The sequence below is a fragment of the Corticium candelabrum genome, chromosome 16 (genome assembly GCF_963422355.1).
Source record: "Corticium candelabrum chromosome 16, ooCorCand1.1, whole genome shotgun sequence".
NCBI classification, from domain to species: Eukaryota; Metazoa; Porifera; class Homoscleromorpha; order Homosclerophorida; family Plakinidae; genus Corticium; species Corticium candelabrum.
Genome location: NC_085100.1, coordinates 4,919,185 through 4,942,042, shown reverse-complemented (window position 1 = coordinate 4,942,042; position 22,858 = coordinate 4,919,185). Strand labels below are relative to the sequence as shown.

Here is a 22,858-nt window from a genome sequence, read left to right as displayed (position 1 = left end):
ATGTGAGTGTGAAGCTGAATGGTAGTCAAGACTCTTTTGACCTATGATTAGTTTTTGGAACTTGTGATTATTTAAACTTTCACAGAATGTGAATGTGGCCACAAGTCCCAATGTTGGGAGTAATTTAGCATTGTAACAGTCAAGGCACACTACGTAGTGATAGATATGTAGGCACATGTATGCCTATTACATTGTAGTACATTATTACATTAGTACATTAGTAGCCTATTAGAGGAAATTTTCTTGAAACTGTATAACAAAGGCTCTTGCCTAGACTGCATCACTGCCAACAAATGCAAATCAAATCACCTTCAGAGCAGTGACACATCTACAGCTACATCATTAATAGACCAAGTCAAAATGAAGGCTTTGATCAACCTTGCTTTGGATAAGGTAGTCAGTTGCCACAACTAAGAGACAACTCATTCTATGTTTGGCATTCCAATAAATCCATGAAATGAAGCCACATGTGACACACGAACTATTAGCTTTGAAGATCCTTCCAGGATAACTGCCTGTCTGTCTGTCTGTCCAATAGATATATTTTCAACCAAATCTACATAGAACACAAACAAGCAAGTCTACTGTCCCAATCGCAAATAACCACTTAACAAACTACAGAACGTTTTGATTTAATTTTAGTATTAGATGAGGACGAGGATAGACGGTTTCTCATGACAAGCTACAAAGTAGACAAATTGCAGGATCCAGTACAATTCTGGCTAGGTCGGAAATCTAGAGTCGACTACGTAGTATCTGAGATTTTATCAATCCCTGCAGTGCTCCCTCAGCTCCAGTTGAAAGAAAACACTTCAACAGCAGGTCTTTACACACAAGAAACTTGCAATAGACTATCTGACTACCGTTTAGAGTGAATTGACTCGAAACAGAGCTTATATTTGTCTGTGAATCTGGCTTATGTATGTCTGTTTTGCCAATATTAAAAATATGAATCAAAGTAGAAGTGAACATGTTATAACCTGTGTCTTAGGCAACGAACATTACAAAAAGCAAAAACAATAGAGGTTGATCTTGGCCTTATTCAATTTTATAGCATTAGCCTGTCTACTACCATGAAACATTTGGCATGAAGTGCTTGTTAATGCTCACACACATGGTCATTCTTGCATTCGGGGCATTGTAATGATTGCATGCATACCTACATGGTGCACCTTGTTATATTAGTATGAACTACATGCATGGAGTTTACGCAGATATAAACTAAACTAAAATTCATAACAAACTAAAATTAGGGCAGGAAATTTACCAAAACTAAAACTAATATAAAACGTAAACAGCAGGGTCTCAAAGGCTATTGCAACACAATTCCAGACGTTTCAAAATCAGAAGGACACAGTTCTTAGTCTAGCAAAAAGAGTCATGATCATAGATTTCTTGTCACTACTGCTTGTTACCAAGAACAAGCATCCAGCTACTACATACACTTATTGCTTATATGCCTAATGATATAGTGTATATGAATTACACTACATGTACCTGGGGGGAAGGGGGTACTACGTCATTGTGCACATAATTGAGAACAAATACTCTGTTCACCATATCCCAAAGGTGATGCTGACATAAATAGATGAATAGTTATTAGCATCTCAAATTTTGAGGAAGATAGCATTGAACTCAACAATCTCTTGGTGATTATTCCATTACACATTCGTATTACATACCTACATGAGAACCCCTTATAGTGTCTAAGGAAAGCACTACAGACTCATGCTCATGTTACTTTACAGCAACAATGCATTTAAAATTTACAATGTAGATCAATCTTAACTACGCAAAATAGAGTAGATGAGTAAAAAACAGCTACCCTTGATAGTTACTGGATAACCTATTTTCTTCAATTAAATGCCGTTCTTGAATAAATGCTGCCCTCGTTTAAACAAGGCAGCTAACATTACAGATAAGATATACACGCCACATTTCAACTAGTGTACTGCTCGAATTTTGAAGGAAAATCGTATGACTTCTTTAGAGGCACACGAGGCAAACATTTTGTTAGACTACTTGGATACTGTTTTCACCACATGATATCTCAAAGTGTGCAATGGGTACCAGTACCATAAGTGTGGTTGTCTTGTAAAGGTGTCAAACCTACAGCGTGACACTCCTAGCAGGGACAGAAAGGTTTTAACAAATAAACGCTGCAGTTGGAGCCCTAGCTAAAAAATAAACGCTGTGATCGAAGAAATAGGGTAATTCAAGTCAGTCGGTTCTCTCATACCACAATGTTACAATGCACGTACACACACACACACACACACACACACACACACACACACACACACACACACACACCACACACTGCATGCACCAGCAAGCTCACGCAACAAACACAAGTGTGTAAGTAACAACCTGAACTATTTTATTCCTTCTGACCAATCAACCACCCCAGCCAGAGAAGATGCCTCCCTGTAGCCTAATCCCGGCAAATTAGGAAAGTACTAACTGACTTGATACTGGTATTTCATCGATATACCACCATGCAATCTCAAAGATTAGAACCCAAGCAAATTTTCCTTGTCATTCTGCCATGCAGCTTTAATACCATGCAATCTGAACATGTCTTACTATTATAATACGGAGGGGTACAGTAGAATTGAAGTGGGTTACTATTAGACCTGCAAATTCTTATAAAACAATTCCAGTGGGCTTCATACACTATAAAGATAGCTCGGTCTGAATAACAAACACTACTCGTACTAATGTAAGACACGGGTAGTGCCAAGGCATAACAGATGCCATCTGGTGATTTGGTGACTAGTTTTCTAAAACGGTTAGACACAATACCGACCATAGATAATAGACTTACAGATCATTCTCAAATTCCGCACCATCTCCTGTTTTCCATTTCAGCTGTTCTTTCATAGCACTAAGTCGCAACACAGTCAAAACAAAATGTGATAGAAACAACACTGCTACCTACACTGATCTGAGAACGTTAGCAGTGAGAGACATTTCAACTGGATTGGATGCCGAAAAGTTACCAGAAAACAGTTCTGATAAATAAATATCAACTGGATGAGAATACTTTGGGTGTTCATCAGCTTCAAAGATGTGTTGCAAACGCAAAATGAGGTCACTACACAATCACATTTAATGAACACAAGTTACAACAATGTTTAATATGTCACAACTCACTAGACTTTCACTACAGGCATATTGCACTTAACTCTGCACTATAATAGTGAGATCATGCAACAATAGTATAACTTGCATTGCCACGTGACCATATTAGAAATAACTGGCATATAAGAATAAAGCACAGGGTGTCAGGCCAGTGTTGACAAATAGCTATCAGTACAGGCGGGTATCACTTGTCTAAAAACGGATCACCTCAAAGAGTACTTAGACAGGAATCAATGCTCTCCACTCAATTTTGTGTAGATATCATGATTAAGTTCTTAAGACAATTTCAATAAAGTGCATTCCTGATCTAAAACCACTTTGCTAATTCTTGTTCACACACATGATATTCAGAACAAAACACATCAGATGACAAACAGAAATTTCACAAGAAAATGACTTTGATTTCAATGAAACCTTGACCAGAGAATCCAAATAAAGCTTTACATTCCAGCAAAGGCATTCCTGGCTTTGTTGTTGGAATTGCTTTCTACTGTCTATGACGTCAGCAGAAGCAAGTCAACAAACGAACATGTCCTTGCACAGTCGAAAGAGAAGCACTGGCAATTATTATTGAAAGACTAAAAGCCATATAGTAACATAAAAATCAGATCTGTTTGAAGAAGACAAATTTAGGAATAACAATGATGGTCAGAGTACTGTAACTATGAAGTTTCTTGTGTAAAGCTTTGTCTATAACCATCAGTAATCTCTAGTGCATTCTACCCAAGAGAGACAATGAAAAGACTCATTTGTATGTGACCGTAAGGGAAACAGAAGTAGTTCATCATCCCATCTAGTGATTGCATATCACATCCAACAACTATACCATGCATGCTTCATCCCATTGTGGGGTAGCGTAAGAGTTCTCATCAGTTTCATTGCTTTTACTGATGTAGAGTAAAAGATTAAGCCTAAAAACTAGCTGGTACCATATCTTCATAAGCCTGACAAAAATCAGTGAATATGACTCTAATGCAGACGGCAGAGACCACACTAAAAGATTGACACTGTGAATTGGTTCAAAACAAACAAAATTTAAAATCACACTTGGATTGTTTGTTCAAATACAATAAAAACCATTTTGTACCTCAACCTTTAGATAAAGCAACTAAGTAACAGATGATTCTAATAACTGCCACCATGCATCTTCCAGTAATTAAGGACAACAACATCTGTTGACTTGCTTATGCCTCTATTATACTAAAATGACAAAGGCACACAGAGACACACCTAAACTCATTCAAATTCTCTCACAAAAATGTATTTCTAGAACGATTTATTCGATAAGACTAGATTCACCTTGGAAGTTAGCAGCAACACATCACAACAGCACTTGGCTACTGCATATAAAAATACTTCAACATCAATGGAACGTAAAGAAGCTTAGAGAATCAAAACTAAAACACTGTAACAAATACTGCTATAAAAATGCTTTAGTATTCAACATGTTAGAAACGTCCGTTTAACTCAGTAACTGTAATATGAAATACAAGTTCTCAATAAGGATGTTTGACTGTGACTTAGCATTCACAATCACAACCAGCAAAATATATATAAAGGCATCCTTTCATTCAGTGTGCACAAAAGATGCACTCTCTTTTGCATGATCAAACCTACACAGATCCGTGCGCACGTGCTCACACACACACACACACACACACACACACACACACACACACACACACACACACACACACACACACACACACACACACACACACACACACACACACACACACACACACACACACACACACACACACACACACAAGGGAGAACACGCTTGTAAATAAATCATTGCTTCAAGTCTCACCTTTTTGATGCCGCCACTGGCCGCAGAGACAACAAGTGCACATTAGGTGGCAATTCCTTCTTCAATCCCGTGAAGTACTGTTTATAGCTATGTGACCATAGAGCAGGATCGCTAACATTTGCATAGGCAAGAGTGACTGGATTCTGCAACAAAAAGCATAAATCAGCCAAACTACACTATGATCTTGCACATCTAACCTTATCTTATGCAACCCCATATATCAAAACTAAGTTGAATCTGATTTAATCAGATATCAAAGTGTGCAATCTAATTCAAATATAAGATAGCATGTCATACAAATGACAGCACAGAATTACCATTAACCTGATGTCTACGTACAGCAGACCCGACTCCCTTTGGGCAAGCCACGGAGGAATAGGGGTCGAATAAGTAAAAAGAACGAATAATTGAAGCGTCGGAGTTTCAACTGTACCTCGGAGTTCCAGTCCGCTTTTTTGAGTCCCAGTATGTATGTGGTATGAACTCTAGAACATGTACAATACGCTAGTGATAAAATGATTGCAAGAAGACGTAATACGTGTACTATATATGCAAACAATCACCAAACAGTTAAAACTAATCCTAGAAGCCTCTATATCTTCCATGGCCATTACTGCATGTTGTCACTGCGCTTGCGCAAAATGGCTTTGTGACGTCATTTCCGCATTGCGGACACAGTCGGATAATCGAGGGGTCAGATAATTAAGGGTCTACTGTATTTCAATTGGGTTTTCACTTTGCAAATTGTTCAGTTTTCACATTAGCATATTCTTTATGATAAAATTGTATGCTTATTAAATGATGAGTGTAAGGATAATTAAATTATTAGAAATGCTAACCACTGATGTGTTACTACACTGATTTATTGAAATTGGATAATAGGGTATACTGTCTTACATTTGGGTATACTCTTTCACATTAGGGTATACACTTTACATTTGGGTATACTTTTTGCAAGATGTTCAATTTTCAGATTACAATATTCTTTAGTATAGAATTGCACGACAAATGCAAGATAATTAAATTATCAGTTGTGCCGACATTGATGTGTTACTACACTGTTTTACTGAATTGCATAAACTCGATGGGCACTGTCGTAGGTCACTACAATTTTAAGTGGGCTATTAGAATTAAAAAGGCGAAAACTTCTTGATAAAGGGTGTCTTCTTTCTCGCCTTTAGAAGGCAACATGCATTTACTGTCTTTCAGGAGTTTACTTTGCACAATGAAGAGTCTCAAGGAACACCAGTGGGACAGACCTTCGAGAAACAATACTGTTCAGCAAGCTTGATCCCTCTACAGTTAGCTGGACTGTTCTTGAAGTACACTACTCCCTATTCACATTGACCTGGCCGATCGTAAATTCGCTATAACTTCCTTCGCGATGTTCTGGAGAGACGATCTTGGAATCATTCAAAACCGCAGGGCCTTCCATTTCTAAAAGAGAAAACGGTTGACATCTATCAGCGGGAGTTAGTTAATTGATACATGAGGGTGCCATCAAGTTTATATAATTAAATAAATCAGTGTAGTAACATCAGTGGTTAGCACATCAAATAATTTAATTATCCTTGCAGTCGTCATTTAATAAGCGTGTAATTTTATCATAAAGAATATGAACTGAACAATTTGCAAAGAGTATACCCTAACGTAAATGACTATATCCTATTGTAACAGTGTATACTACTATGTAACTTTGAAACTAATCTCCTGCCATATCATATTCAATTGTCAAATAAAGTGTGTTGTCATACATGTACACAAATCAAAATTATGTCAACAGTTCTACCAGGACAAGTCAATTTGAACACTTTAAAAAATTACAGCAACTTAGTAAAAATATACTTATCAAGATGATAAGTATAAGTTATCACCCACGTTCCAAACCAATATCATATTTTGTGCCCTCTCACCATTTATCACACTCGCCACAAACCCTCACAAACCAACTTAGTTACCGGGCACATGGCACCCCACCCAATAAACGTCTCAAAAAATAGACAATTTCTGCTCTTTCTTGCACTAACTTCTTAATTTAATTTAACATGTAAACAGCATTGGACTAGAGCAAAAGTGCACTGCTGGTGCTACTAAGTAGTACTTCAAATTTCCAATTCTAAGTAAGGCTTAACAGCTTGCACTTCGTGGTCACATACTTATGGTCAAGAAACACAGTTGAAGACAAGACAAGAAAGAGTGAATGGATAAACTTAGTCCACGCCACTAAGAAAAATGAAAATAACAATATGTTTTCTTCTAATTAAGAGTAAACTTTAATGCATCTACAGACTCTTGCATAATTATAAATCCACCCTACTCACGTGACGGACAAAATGTAGCTACAACTAAATAATTTTGTTCGCCTTTCACTACAGAAATTGAAGTGCGTTTGTCGGGCAGTAAACCACAAAGTCCAATCTAAACAGTTTCCTTGATAAGCTTTCTACTTCTGAGAGAACTTCACATTAAATTCATCGTCAAGTTGCTACAAATTGCCATTTTGTCTTTGTTTGGCAGAGAATGAGCAAATTGTTTATGACATAACAAACTCATTCTTATGATCTGTAATTGTTCAAAATACCAAACAAAAGCACTACTCAATGCACTAATGATTACAAGACGCAACACTGTTGGCTTCACTGTTATTTCTTACTGCATAACGTAGAAATTTCTAATTCGTCACTTCCGGTTATATTCTGTGATGGTTCAGAATATTGCAAGTTGAGACAATGGCACCAAATTGTCCTGTTTTTATACGCTGTTTGAGCTCACAGAGTGGCGAACGTTGGCAACCCTACAGTTCAGTCATCCTTTCATTCCAATTTCAGTCCTTGCTTCGATTCTTTGCGCTGTTCATGTGTAACGTACCATGCCTCGAGGAAAGCAGTGCAGCCCCAAGACTCTACAAAAAATCAAAGTCCATCTTGAGAACGGATTGTCGGAAGTGGCAGGTGCTGTAGGAGTCTCTCGTGGAGTGATTCAGAATGCCATCAGATGGCTTCAAGACAGCAGCAGAGACTACAAAAGAAGACCAGGCCGAAGCAGAAAAAACAACAACTCGAACTGACCGACATATCGAATTTGCTGCTCTTCGAGATCGCCAAGTTGCTTTGCGAGAGCTTCAAGCAGACCTGACTGGCCTGCCTGTGTCACATTCTCTCATTAGTAGACGCCTGTCAGAGAAAGGTCTCAATGCTCAACGACCTCGTAAACATTCACACTGCGTTTTCAACGAGAAAGTGGCTTTGTGCTAATGACGTCACTGTGTCTTGGGTGGCCGTCTCGCTCTCTAGACGCCAATCCAATAGAACATCTGTGGCTCTGGCTGAAAGTGAGGGTAAATCGTCTGCACCCTCAAACAATAGCCGATCTCTGGGCAGCAGTGCAGACAGCGTGGGCATCAATTCCTGTTGATCTTGTACAGAATTTAGTTGACAGTCTTCCGTGTCTCGTAGAAGCAATACGCAGAGCTAACGGCGGTTGAACGAAATACTAGATGGTAGTTTGTACATATTAACGAGTTCTTGCTTAAAACCAATTACACTAAACGCCACAAATTTGTTTACTATGATAAAATATTCACGTTACAGCACATGCGCAGACAAGACTTAGGAAGATAATTATGTTTTCCCCAACTTGGCAACTTTACATTCTCTAGTCAAGGTGTGAATTTAGACTCAGATAAACAACAAATAATTTTGTAATGAAAATATACCTTAGAAGCTTTTCTGTGACTGACTAGACTGTCAAAAAAAACGATGAAATGTACAACAGGTAGGATGAATTTATAACTTTGCAAGAGACAGTAACTATGATCTAACTCATTACATTTGACCACGTGCACATTTTGATTTGCTACTCAAATTTGACATCCTCCAGATTTGATTTGACTCAAAACAAATTAGCTTTAACATACTAATAATGCAGTGTGATGTGATGGCACATGTGATGTGATGTCTATTACTCTTGTTGACTGCCCACCAGTTTGACATCAATGCACCAGATTAGCTGTGTAACAATGATAGGTAATGTACATTAATGAAAAGGAAAGCTGGCATTCCTGATCAATCGACTGTTATAAAAATGCAAGCTGTGTTGCTAGTAGATAACATGAGATTACTATCAAAGTTAGAAAACAACACAGCATATTACCAAGATAAAACCTACCTCCAGCAGCAAAGCCAGTCGTCGTTGAAGATAAGATGACATGGGACTATCAGAATAGATCATCCATAGCCTGACAAAAACATCACATTATAAAACTCACTATATTCATTATGCTTTGATGCACAGTGACTCACTTTGCTCTAATTTTACTGGTATCATCCAGAACCTGCCCAAGACCAAAGCCATCATCCTTTAGACAGCGCCTACAAAACAACAATAATACAAACCTTGAGCTAACTGAACTAATAGCATAACATTTCAAAATTCAATAATTGTTAACCTGTGCAACATGACTTCAAATTCCCCATCAGAAAGACTTGAACAGCCATGAGCCCTAAACAATAAAAACTGTTACTCAACACAAGCAGTCACGTACTACAACAGCATATGTCACTACTTGATTAATGAGAAAATGTTCATGCACCACTACTACACAGAAAAACAGTACACAAAACAGCACATACAGAATGTTTCAAACGTTGTGAACCCCTACATTTGGAGCCCAGAAAGAAATAATAATGTTTACATATAGCTCAAAGGATTTCCAAACACGTTAGCCTGTAGAAAAATAACATGAAAGCTTTACTTTGTCATTCTAGTCGAGAAAAATAAGTTTCAGCAATCTACATTGTTTACAAAAGTATGTGGACCTTGTATTAGTATTTGGTAACTCCACCTTTTGCTGCTATTAAATCAACCAAGTGAATTTGTCTAATTCTATAAGCCTCCAACATCTGTTTAGAGAAATCTTAACCCATTCTTCTCAGCAGCTAATGCTTTCAATTCCATCAAGTTTCTCGGACAACGAGAATGAACTGTTTGTTTCAGATCTATATCTCTCTAAAGTATTCTAATGGATTTAAGTCTGGTCTCTGGCTTGGCCACCCTAAATCAGAGTTGTTCTAACCCAAGAATGTGAATTCGGTCATGTTCTAAACCAAGACTGTGAATTCGGTCTTAGGATGCGTTGTCTAGCAGACCCAAATTATGTCAAGACAAGGCTAGGACAAAGCAACGTTTGCAGCTAAAATTTCTTGTTATTGAACCAAATTTATCCTCTCTTCCATAACAGCAGGGGCGTACAGTAACCTCTAGAAATGGGGGGTTTAAAATTTACAATGCTACAGAACATGCCCACATTTATAGACACACCCATTTTAATTGGCTTCTAATTTACTGATACGGTAGAATCAGTGACAGATCAGACTGGAAAATAGGGTGGTGCAAATACTATAATACAACTTTGGTCCTCACACATATTTACAGTCCACAATTTTTATGACCATGCCTACAAATGATGGGGCTATAGCCAGGTCTACTCCATGCCATGCTACGCCCCTGATAACAGCAAGTTTCACCTGTGTCAGACACAATGAAGCAGCCCCAAATCATGATGCTTCCACCTTCGCGATTTGAAGCAGCAATCTTCTCTTGCCAAACACAAGCATTGTTATGGCCAAAAAGTTCGAATTTTGTTTCATCTGTCCAAAAACTTGCTTCCAAAACAGCTTTGGTTTATCAACTTGCTTTCTGGCATTTGCAAGACGCCTTGACAATGTTTTTTGGATAGTAATGGCTTTCACCTTGCTACCAGTCCATGATATCCTTCTGTGTTCAACACCTGTCTGAGTGCAGTTTGACATACGTTGACAATAATAACGTTTAGAGATTGTTGTGTCCTTTGATAACACTCAAGAAGATTTGTGACTTTACATAGAAACTTTAGGGTGTTCCACAAAGGCAACTTTGATATGGACAACCAGATCCAGTAAGCTTCACCATTGTTCGCAGAGCCTGCCACTTGTAAACAATTCGTTGCATGGTCAAACAACAGATGCAGATACATTTCGCAATCATATTTTAGTGATCTCCATCAATGTGGCACTATACTATTTTTTCCAATGGCAATGAGAAAGCTCCTTATTTTGAAGCATGCAAGATCAAACAAGTGAGACAGCATACGCAACCAATGCATGTTCTACACAATCTCCCTCTCTGTGATATTGTGGGCAAAACTGTAAGAGCACAAAAGAGGCACTTGTCTCTTGAATATATATGATGTTTATAAGGGTTCTGACCATTCACATATGTTTGCAAAAAATTATCACTGAAGCGTGATTTCCTCACCTAGAATGACAAGCTGAAGCTTTCATTTTCTAGAGACTAAGGATTTTGTAAATCATTAGAGCTACATTAAATCCTATGTATTTCTTACTGAGCTCTGCAGCCCAGCATTTTATCAATTTTACTAAGGAGTTCACAAACTTCAAAGCACCACTGTAATTATAAGTCTCCCAAATGCATTTCTATTTGAAGTAAAGGATTAACTTTCCAAATGTTCTGTTTTATCTAATTGCAAACATCAAAGACATGCACCTGTTCACAAGTAAATCTATAATACAGCTTCTCTAATAACAAACCAAAAAATACCTACATGGACATATCTCTCATTGCAATATCACAAGCTCTTTGTCCTATATAATGCATTAACAAGTCCTTAAATATCACTACAACTTTTGCTGTACATACATAAACACTACTATCAGACAACACTACAAATCACTTGCACATTACATTATGAAGTTGCAGGCCACATGGCATGAAGTTTCCAGACATGTATAACTTGTGGAATATCAAAGCTACAGCTCTGTCAACAAATCCAAGTAAAGCCAGCTATAGTTAGCTCTTCAAAATCAATAGTATGCACTTCTACCAACTATCTTCAGCTAATATCTGCTTTAACTGCTGCCAAGGAGTCAAGAATACATCTCAGAACAGATATTCACAAAGCACAGAAGTTTTGAGTGTATCCTACAGTAGAATCCTCATGTGTAGTTTCAATATCATGATTTAGTCCTGAAAATGTAGTAAACAAGTGGCAATCAAAAGCCTGGAACCATTCCAGCAACAGTGTATGTGGCATATATTTAGTGGCACAACACACCCTTGTCTACTGCTTCCGAATTCATAACCAATCTATTGCACAATTACTTCCCTCCATGAATAGATGTGAGTAAATCACCGGTATATATCAATGACTGCATGTCATTAAGACATTGAAAGAATCAGTGGAATGGTACGCAATGATAGTCACAAATATAGAACAAGCGACATATGATGACGGACTGAGTTGTCGATTTTGACAAATCTCATTTATGGCTTTGTTTGTGTCACCACAAACAAACCTCTACTTAGAGTTGGTTTAGGTGGTCCATAACTGCTTATTCGTCAGCACAATGATGCTTGTTTAACAGTGAACTAACCCTTATATCTGAGGCAACATATAAAACAGCTTAAAGACAATCCATGTAAAGTTAAACGCTTAGTTTACTAATAAATGTTCTTAGTGCTGCACATAGAAACGAGATCATTAAAGTCTGTCCACTCTACTGATGGCTAAAGGATAAAACACGTACAAATGTACAAACAAACTTTAAGTCAATTCATTCCTACATCTCCTGAATTATAATATCATTTGGTTGTTTGAAAATGCAATTTAGCAATAATTACATTGTACAAGTTCATACTTTCACTATATATACATATACATAGTTAAAGTTTGTGCAAAGACACACATGTTTAATGAAGGGTCTCCTACAATGCACAACAGTACAAACTCTCTTTTTACAAAAAATGACTTCGTAATGTGTACCCAGTTGACTGATACTCTCATGATTCTACAGTATACTTGCTGTCATATTCTGAAGGCTAGCTGCTTAGAGTTAATCATCTTTAGACAAACAACTCCAAGGCAATCAGTCAGACCTAGGCTAACAACAACCGTTGTGAACCAACCACCTTGTGATTAACACCTGTAAATTGACACTGAACAAATCCTATGGACAGTTCAGTTCAAGCTTGCTAATCTGACCACATCCCTACCTCCTTGCAGTAATGGCCAATTATACCACACATCTACTCATACTGACATAGGCCATACAGAATAGCCATGAAATATCATTTTAATCCCACATTCTGATAAAGTTAGAAGTTTCTCAGTGGCACCATCTAAGCAGACTACAATGCAAAGCATTTGAGCATAGTTATGTAGCGATAACACCTACCAGGTACTAGCAGACATAACAAGACAATGACTTGGCGACAAAGTTCAGCTTATCCATCCAAGAACCATTCTATGACAGCTTTTCTTAATGTTTCACACTCAGTGTCTATAAGGACCCTAGCAAAGCCCAACACCATAACAAACTGTTGCTGGCAAGAACACTGCAAGATTACAGATAAGACTTATAGCTGTACATGTCTTCTTGCAGACTAGTGACCTCTTCGCTTTCCATGAGATTACAATAATTGCTTTGTAATATTCTTCGTGTTGAGTTTAGTAATGTTTTAATTAATCTTGTAAAGCTTCGTTATTAACATATTAATTAATAAACAAATGTGTGCATCTTCCCACCACTCTGATATTTCTACTAAACCAATAAACCAGTATTCCAGTAAAAAAGTGTTTTCATTCCATAACCAACTAGCTCTTCACAAAAAAATTTATTGAATAACTACTTCAAAATAGCTACTAAAATAAGGTAGTTGTTATCATTGATTACCTGTCAGACAGAAAAGTCAAACGATCACCACTCTTAACATTTTCAAGATATGAAGCAGCAACCAGAGGATAGTAGTTACCTGCACAAGCAAATCAAAAACAGTAATTTGAAAATATTGCCAAAATCACCTGCAATTTTTTCAAATCGATTTATATCAAACACTCTTTTCTTCATCTCCAAGCCATTCTCATCAGTATAGAAAGTACCATTGGTAACCAAATCAGTTGTAAACCTACAACATAACTACATCCAGTATCAAATCTAAACGATTAGATACATACATATGTGATGATAAGTAATAATATCACATGTAGGCAAAGTACACGGACTACTATTTGAGTAGAACAACAAAACACAACAACTCTACGCTCAGCCACATAATGTATGCTAAGTGTCAACAAAAGAAACTGTGATTTACTACATCTCTCCCTTCTAAGTTTACTCTAACATTAGTCATAAATCCAGTCTATCGGGTGTCTTCCGGATACATCCAGAACGCCGACCCTCGCTCTGGGATGATGTGGTGTTTTCTTCCATAGGTGGTGATGATGGTGAAGGCGTGTTCATCTCCTAAACTGTTGTGGATGGTACTTGCTCTAAGGATGGGCTTTGCAGACCTACATTTGTTGGATCCACCAAGGCTACTTCTACAGGTTTGATTGATGTTGCTTGGGGAATTACGATGTCCATGTTCCGACTATTGTCGACGGCTCGTGCCTCATCTTCAAGTGATACCAATAATGATCCGTTGTTTTGTTGCCTCTTCCCCTCATCCATAACGATTCCGAAGATGGTCTAGGTAGCGCCTTATCACCCGCCCGTCTTCCAGCCTAACCTCGAATGAGACTGGGCCGGTGCATTGTTGTATTTTGCCTTCCACTCATAGGGGTCCATACCCAAAGTAATGGGCAAAGACTAGTTGGCCTACATTCAACCTCTCTCGACAGTGTCAAACATGTGCAACCTATTGGGCTCCTTGCTTCTTCCTCACTGTCTTCTACAGAGCAGGGTGTAGAAGGTCCAGTTTTGATTGTAGTTATCGCCTGGTCAGCAATTCTGCTGGTATACTCCTGCTGTTGATTGTGGAGTGGCTCGGTAGGAATACAAAAACTGAGCTAACCTGGCTTCCAATTGACCGCCATCTTTGTTGTGTCCCATCTTCCTTATCCGTCATTGAATATCTGGACTTTCTCTCCCTCTCTCCCTCTCTGGAAGCAAGCTGGTACAGTGTGATGATGATTAGCACCACGCCATTGCTTTTCAAATATTCCCCAAACTCCAAGCTTGTAAACGCTGTGCCATTGCCAGTTACTGTTGTCTTCGGAAGACCATGTATTGCTATCAATTATTGGACATTTCTCTTGTTTCCTCTGTGGTGATCCTGGTCACGGTTGTGATCTCCAGCCATTTGGAGTGAGCATCGATCATGATTTAGGAACATCCTTCCCATAAATGGCCTGGCAAAATCTAAATGTAGGCAAAACCAGGGCCTGTCTGGCCATTCCCAGGGATGTAGTAGGGCCTCTGCAGGTAACTTTGTTGTTGCCTACAGCTTGTACAGTGTTGTACTGTTTGTGCAATGTCATTGTCCATTCCTGGCCACCACACAACTTTGTCCCAGTGAATGTATCTAAGAAATGCCCGAGTGTCCCACATGAGGCTCTTAAGGCTGGTTCACAATAGACGCATGCATGTTCATAATACGCATGCACTGCAATCCGATCTAACGGCGTGTGCCAACATCAAAAGATGCCGCCGTCGGAGCGCAGTGGTGCACAGCAGAGCACAACAGTGAGATCAGTCTATTTCTATGTGCATGACCAGAAACGTTGTACGCCAAACAGGAAATGACAAATACACTTCTCCAATCACCAAACGTGTCACGAGATGTAGCGTAGCAATGTCCAAGAATTCAAGTAGAGAATGTGTCATGGACAGCATCGAAGAGCTTCTAAAATAGAAGTTGTTAGACGGCTTCCTTGTTAGTGGGACATCCAAAGCAAGCCCTACACATATGCCAGAGCCAGAGAGAACGTGTGATGCAGATTTGCCGCGTAATAGTCAGGTGGCTAGCATGTTGCCATGTGACGTTTAGTGTGCAATCTACTTATAGTTACCAGAGTGCAGTGCATGGACACACTCCGTATTGTGAACAACGATCTGCAGCGCCACTACCGGATCGGATGCATATTGTGAACATGCATGTGTTCATTGTGATCTACCCCTCACTCCTGGTGTTGTACAACAACACTAAAGCCCCATACAATAAGCAACCATCCACAATGCTGAGCCCATCTCGTCTTTTTGCATATGGTTGTCAAGCTGTCCAAGTATCCCAATTTTGTCGGGATTTTCCCGATTTTTCCGGATTTGAGTTGGTTTTCCTGATTCCCGCTTGGGGTCCGTCGGGAATCGGGAAAACCAAGTGAAGTCGCGTAATACCAAAAATTGAAACAAGACCACGCTAGCTGTCACTGCTGCTTCGATTAGGCATATGAAATATAGTTTATGTTCAAATTTGGCAAGGTGTATGAAACATTTCACTCTCTCACCTGAATTTATACACGTTTGATTAATTAATTACCCTAACACAAAGTACATTAGCCTCAGAATCACAGACTGTAAGGATTACGGAAAGTGCGTTATAGCGCGTGCACACAGAAGAGCGAACTCCGAGGCGCAATCGCAAGATCCCGATGAAGCTGGTGGCAAACTTAGACAGCCTGGGCTGTAGTTCACTGGCAAACCAAATTCCTAACTCTGGCTAATGTGGGGTCTTTGCTGCTTACTAGCTAAGCAATTTCTGTTGCCTTTACTGGTGTTACCAACACCTTTAACGTCAAGATCACTTCTTCTGGTGTTTCCCCTTCCTTCCCAACTCCGGTAATGGTAGACAACTAAAGCATCCGCATTACTGTTATCTGCACCGTTTTTATGATATAGCTTGTAGTTGTAGGCTCATAAGAATAAGGACTGACCAGCGCTGAATTCTGGCTGAGGCCATTGGTGACATAGCTCTGTTGCCCCAGTAGTCCTAGTAGTGGTTTGTGGTCTGTGCAAATTGCAAACTCTCTTCCATATAGATATTGATGAAACTTCCTTACTACCACCACACAGCCAGTCCTCCCTTTCCTAGTTGTTATGGTGAAGTGTCACAACACAGAATCAGTTCCTTTGCTAGATTGCAATGGACTAAAAGTCGCCGTGAGTGAAGCTACTTTTCTTGACTCCAAAAAACCTTTTTCCTGTCTCTGGTCCATTTCCAAGAAGTTCCTTTCTGCAGCAATTCATACAGTAGAGTTAGAGTAGTGGCTAAATTTGGCAAAAACTAGCCATAATAGTTCAGCAGTCCAAGGCAGGACCATAGTTCTGACACATTCCTTGGAGTTGGTACCTCTTGGATTGCTTTATCTTTTTCCGCTGTTGGGTGGAGACCATTCTGGTCAATCTTATACCCCGGATAGTTGACAGCCTGCTTATTGAATTCACACATACACACACACACACACACACACACACACACACACACACACACACACACACACCAAATGCATGCACGCACGCACGCACACGCACGCGCAAGCACGGCTTGCCCCAATCATTTCAAGACTTCACGCAAGTTCTGTAAGTGCTCCCGATGTGTGTTCTACATGTGATTAGAATCTCAAGATAAATGATGGTGTGTTGTATTCCTTGTAATATACTGTCCATGGATCGTTGGAATATTGCAAGAGTGGACGAGACACCAAATAGCATCCGGTTGTACTTAGACAGCCTCTGTGGGTGTTTATTGTCACGTACTGTTTGGCGTCCTCCTCTAGGAACACCTGTTGATACGCATAACTCAGGTCTAGTTTACCAAATGAAATTCCTCCAGCCAAGGAACTAAACAGATCATCCACTCGGGGTAATGGATATTGGTCAAAATGCAACGCTTGATCTACTGTCACTCTGTAGCCGCCACAAATTCGCGCTGTACCGTCTGATATTAATACTAGTACAATAGGAGCAGCCCATTGTTAAATTGTAACTGGTTCTACCATTCGTTCCTGTTGTCTTTCTACTTCTTGATAGATCTTTTTTCTCTCTCAGAGCATATGGTAAGAGCCTTGAAAAAATTTGGCGGCACTTGTGGATCAACGTATAAGGTGGCTTTGAAACCCTCCAGCATTCCCAAACCATCCTGAAACACAACAGCATTCTCCTTGATTATTCTTGAGAGATCTCCACTGGTGTGACTTGTAACTTGTTGCAAATTTTGTTCCAATCCAACTTGAAGTGTCAAAGACAGTCCCTCCCAAATAGATCGAGTACTGCATGTGCCTTTTACAACCAGTCCTGGTAGCTGGGCTGACTAAACTTCGTATTTTACATCACACCCATTTCACACCCAAAATGGTAAGGGCTTCTTCCGTGTACGTTCTCAGATTGACATAGGGTCAACAAAGGCCTGGGGCTTAACGTCTATTCCATAGCTTACAGAACGTCTTCTCACTCAACACTGACACTGATGCTCCTGTGTTGATGGTTACTTGAACCCACACTAGATATTCCTTTCCTTTTGCCAGTTGGTGTACGGTATGGTGTGCAGGATATCTGCCTTCTCACCTTCATCCTCATCAGCTTCTATGCAATGTGTTTCTTGACGCTGTCTGCTTGGATTTTGTCGTATGTTCGAAAAGCCTTGGCACAGTACCCTCGTTTTCCAATCTTTGACAAGTGTAGTCTTTGAACTGACATTCACTGTATGCATGCGATTCATTAAATCTATAACACTTCATCGACCTGCGTGTTTGCAGCCAGTGATGCTTCTGTTTGTGGCGTCTGTATTTCTCTTGAGCCATTCTTTGCCGTCTCCATCGCCCTATCATTTATACAAGCCGTTTCGAATGTGAGTTTAGTTTCGGCCAATAGAGCTTGTTGAATTCAATCTTGATTAATTCTGCATACTAAACGGTCACAAAGCATATCTTCTAGTGTCACACCAAATCACAGTCTTCCGCAATCTGCCGCAGCACCGCCATGAACGTTGCAACCGTCTCCGCTGGTTGTCTCACACGGTTGTTGAAGCGGAATCGTTGTAGTATGATGGCTGGTTTCAGATTGAAGTGGTCATTAAGCAGCCTTCTAACTTCGGTATTTGATTTCTCTGTCAGTGGTGTAGGCGCCGCCAAAGTCCGGATCAATCAAAATGTCTGCATTCCACACACGGTTAGAAGGATCGCCTTTTTTCATCCATCATCATCCACCGCATTTCCAGCAAAATAATATTCCAGTGTTTTACTGTAGTTTTCCCATTTTTCTTTGTCTGCGTTGTACAAACCAATCTGTCTATGCAGTACAGCCCTTTGTCATCACGGGTACGCTCCACCTATGTAATAATATCACGAATATGTAGGTAACGTCCACAAACTATTATTTGTACTTTGAACAACACAACACAACAACTCTACACTCAGCACTGAGTGTTAACAAATGAAACTGTGATTTACTACAACATACAGACACATTTTATGACCTTGTAATCACTTCACGTCCTTTTTCAATAGGTCCAAGCTAAACAAACATTGTCATATTTAAGACAGCTGCTATGACATAGTTAAATTTGCCTAAAATAAACAATATTAAATACACTGACCTTCACACAGAGACAAACCTGTGCAGGCAGACCAATGAATGGGTAAAGTACAAAATGCACAAAAATAGACAACACAGCAAGCACACAAACAAGCAAACAAACAGCAAGCATGTCCCCAAATCATTTCAAAAATCCTGTTGTCCTTTAGGACTTGTTTTGTAACTTAATATGTTCTAATCTAAATTGCAAGTGGAGGTTTTTACTAAAATTACTCTGTAATGTTTGTCTTACAAGAAAACATTTGTACTATATTTTAACTTCTTTCGTGTATTTGTGAATTCTAATTAAACAATACTGAAATACTATTAGCATATGTAAGCAAGCAAGCAAACAGTCAAGCAAGCAGGCATGCAAGCAGGCAACATAAATACAAAAGTAACTAACAAGAGCAAACAAAGATGTTTCCAAAAATGACGATACTGACTTTTTTTGTTGAAAAGCTGTGAAACATAGGTAAGTTTGCATTAAATAGGTGGTTCTGTTGGCCTGCTCATATCAAAAACAGAAGGTAAGAAGAAAGTTTGTTCTGGATTAAACTTAATTAAGCACAACTGAAGACTATTCTCTATCACAAAAATGTTTTAATATGTATGGTAAGAACTGCCACTACATAATCCAAAAAGTTTAAATTAGCACAAAAGTCTGTGCTTGCATGCATGCCTGAATCCCTTCTATATAAAATAACTTCCAAATGCTCATTGCGTTACCAGATATTCACTCTCCACATAATATTGGTCATCGGCTAAGTCTTCCCCATGCCCGTTGCGAGATCCAAATACTCTAAATACTTGACTGTACCCATGTTTGAAGTCCTTCACAACGAATGCAATCAACAAATGGTAACTATCATTTATTCCAGAAAAGAACCTGTCTGATTTCGGAAACATAAGACCCGATGGCTACATGTACTGTGCTGTGCTTAGATGTTACAGGAAGCTGTAATGTCGACCGTTCAAAGAGCAGCCAATCAACCTACACAGCACCAAAATATAGTCAAAAAATACAACAAATGCTATACCAGTAATTAACACTATTATCCTATTTCATGTACATTCGCTGAAGCCAGTGATTATTGATCACACTTGCAGATTTAACATAAAAGCATTAGTTAACGTACATTCACTGGAGCCAGTGATTATTGATCACATGTGCAGATTTAACATAAAAGCATTAGTTACAGCATCAACAAAACTCTACATCATCTAAATACCAACAATTATAATACTACAATAAAAATGATACTAGCACTTGCCAATAGTAAACTATCTAACAGTAACAATAAAGCACCAAAAACTGGATACCATGCATCAATTGTTTAAAACTGAATTAATTTTATAAGTACTTCACAAAAGACAGGAGTAATTGGATGTAACTAAGACACTCTACCCTCTCTTGTGCATATTACAGTTAACTGAATATAGTTCTCCAAAAAGTCTAAAACAGCTAGAGAAAGATACTACTTGCCATCAGGTTTGGACTGCCAGTTCCCATTTACAGATAAATGACAGTCATTGGAGAACTACAGATCTGCAGCAGCTCGACTGACATGGCAGGTAGCTTATCTTTGTGTGCAATGTCCACCATATCTTTGACATATGTTGACCAACTGTATCATCCATGCAACAAAGAAGTTCATCATTATGACAGATCAAGTGGACATATCAGTCTTGCAATGTAAAACAAAGCCATCCACCCCTTTTGTGTACAAGAATTTGATTTTGGAAAATCACCACACTGAATCAAGTATAAGATTCACTACCACATGTAAGATAAGTCTGTCTAAAGAAGGACACACTGCAAAACATCTACTAAATTAATACTCCTCAAGTGATTTTGTCTTCAAACAAGCACCTCAAGAAGATGCATAGCATTTCTACATGTACAGCAGATTCTTCTGCGTGCAATCTTGAACAAAAAAAGTCTATGCATATTATATTACCTCACATACAACGGCAGGTTCTTATTAGAATATTTTCGTACTATATGCCTTTGTACAGTGTGGCTAGGGAATAAGGTAGAAGCCATGAAATTCCCTGGAAGATTGCAGACAAAGAATACATCACTGATAGCCACATTTCTGATTCTGGTTGGGTTGCTTTCTCCACAAATAAATTTTCAGTGGCAACTGCTCTTATCTAGGCATCAGTTACAAATGCTGCAAACTTTCATTAGAACTGTGCTATCAGTGATGTTTTCCTTTGTGTATGATCCTCCAGGGAATTCCATGGCTTCTACCCTATTCCCTAACCACACTGTACAAAGGCACACAGTACCAAAATGTTCTAATAAGAGCTCTGTCATTGTGTGCAAGGTAATATGTAGTCACTGTCACCACCACACTACACAACCCGTGTAGAAATTAAACAATAAACCCATGAATGCAGTGGTGTACGCAGGGTCACTCACAGGGGTATTGCTGAAAGAAGCTTGTGTGCCAATTTTTGATGACATCATCAATTGTTTATAACATATAATAATACTGTAATTCAATTAACTTTGTAATGATTTGAAACAGTGCAACAATGCAGACTAAAACAGCGATAAGCTAATGTAGTAACTGTATGTTGTTGTCAATCATAATACTGTACCGTTGCTTGGGTATATCTGCTATATGCAATAGTGGTAGTGAGTAAAACATATTGTGGGTACTCTAGATGGTCAACAATGAGATGGCATTGCAGTTAGCTGCACGTTATCACCACAAATCAAACATGCCTAAAACTAAGCACTGGCCTTTTGTACACTAACAAGCCTTGGCTCCACCTCGGCCAATTAATTAATGTAAGGAAAGCCCCTACCAAAGTGGTCAAGTCCCATAAATTATCCCTCTTGCCATGTAAAGCTAAGTATCTGTTATTTTTACCATGAATTGTCCCACCCCTTCAGAGTCTACACACAGTGACATCGAGTGATACACATGCAAGCAGTAGCACGTGTACACATGAATTTAATGTGACAAATAGATCAGACACAAGATCAGACAGAGCCTTAAAAGCAGTGAGAATATGGTATGCAATGTGCTCACAAAGAACCACTGAGACTCCAGTTAATTACGATGTGAAAACACCTAAAGAAAAGCTCAAGGAGCACCGAACTGTGCCAGCTGTCAAGTAGAATCGATCTTTTCCATCTTTACGAGTTTGATGTCCTAAATCAAAAATTTCCTGGAGGCATCATATATGTCTCAAGACAAAGGGCCCTAGCCTATGGGGTATTGCTAGCAATAGGGAATAGCTAAAGGCAGCAAATCTTTCGGCTGAACTAAAAAACTGTTCATGCCAGCACAAAATTTAGCTCTATAAACGCAGTACATGAATGCAACATTCAGCATCATGATGTCCATTCCACTTGCCAAGTGTGTAGTGTAAACATGAAGACAGTCAACCACATTGTTGCAGGATGTAGCACTTTGACATCAACAAGCTACACCAACTGACACAATAAAGTGGTCTCAATCATCCACTAAACATTTCAATTTCGTCATTTGCAGTTTCGGTGGAGAGCAAAGGGTATGGCATCATCCTTATAACCTTG

At 39.0% G+C, this 22,858-nt stretch overlaps 1 protein-coding gene across 2 annotated transcripts in view; it reads right to left on the bottom strand.

Moving 5' to 3' along the window:
• The window catches only part of LOC134192138 (lysosomal alpha-mannosidase-like), a 44,686-nt gene that overhangs the window by 560 nt on the left and 21,268 nt on the right, over positions 1–22,858 (bottom strand). For both annotated transcript variants that reach the window (XM_062660831.1, XM_062660832.1), the window contains 11 exons: positions 20,192–20,296; positions 20,032–20,136; positions 19,205–19,242; positions 13,815–13,918; positions 13,687–13,765; positions 9,405–9,458; positions 9,259–9,327; positions 9,125–9,194; positions 4,958–5,100; positions 2,942–3,097; positions 2,828–2,887 (listed from right to left, as the gene is read on the bottom strand). In XM_062660831.1, coding sequence (XP_062516815.1) covers positions 2,828–2,887; positions 2,942–3,097; positions 4,958–5,100; positions 9,125–9,194; positions 9,259–9,327; positions 9,405–9,458; positions 13,687–13,765; positions 13,815–13,918; positions 19,205–19,242; positions 20,032–20,136; positions 20,192–20,296 — 983 coding nt within the window. The remainder of the gene's footprint in view (positions 1–2,827; positions 2,888–2,941; positions 3,098–4,957; positions 5,101–9,124; positions 9,195–9,258; positions 9,328–9,404; positions 9,459–13,686; positions 13,766–13,814; positions 13,919–19,204; positions 19,243–20,031; positions 20,137–20,191; positions 20,297–22,858) is intronic.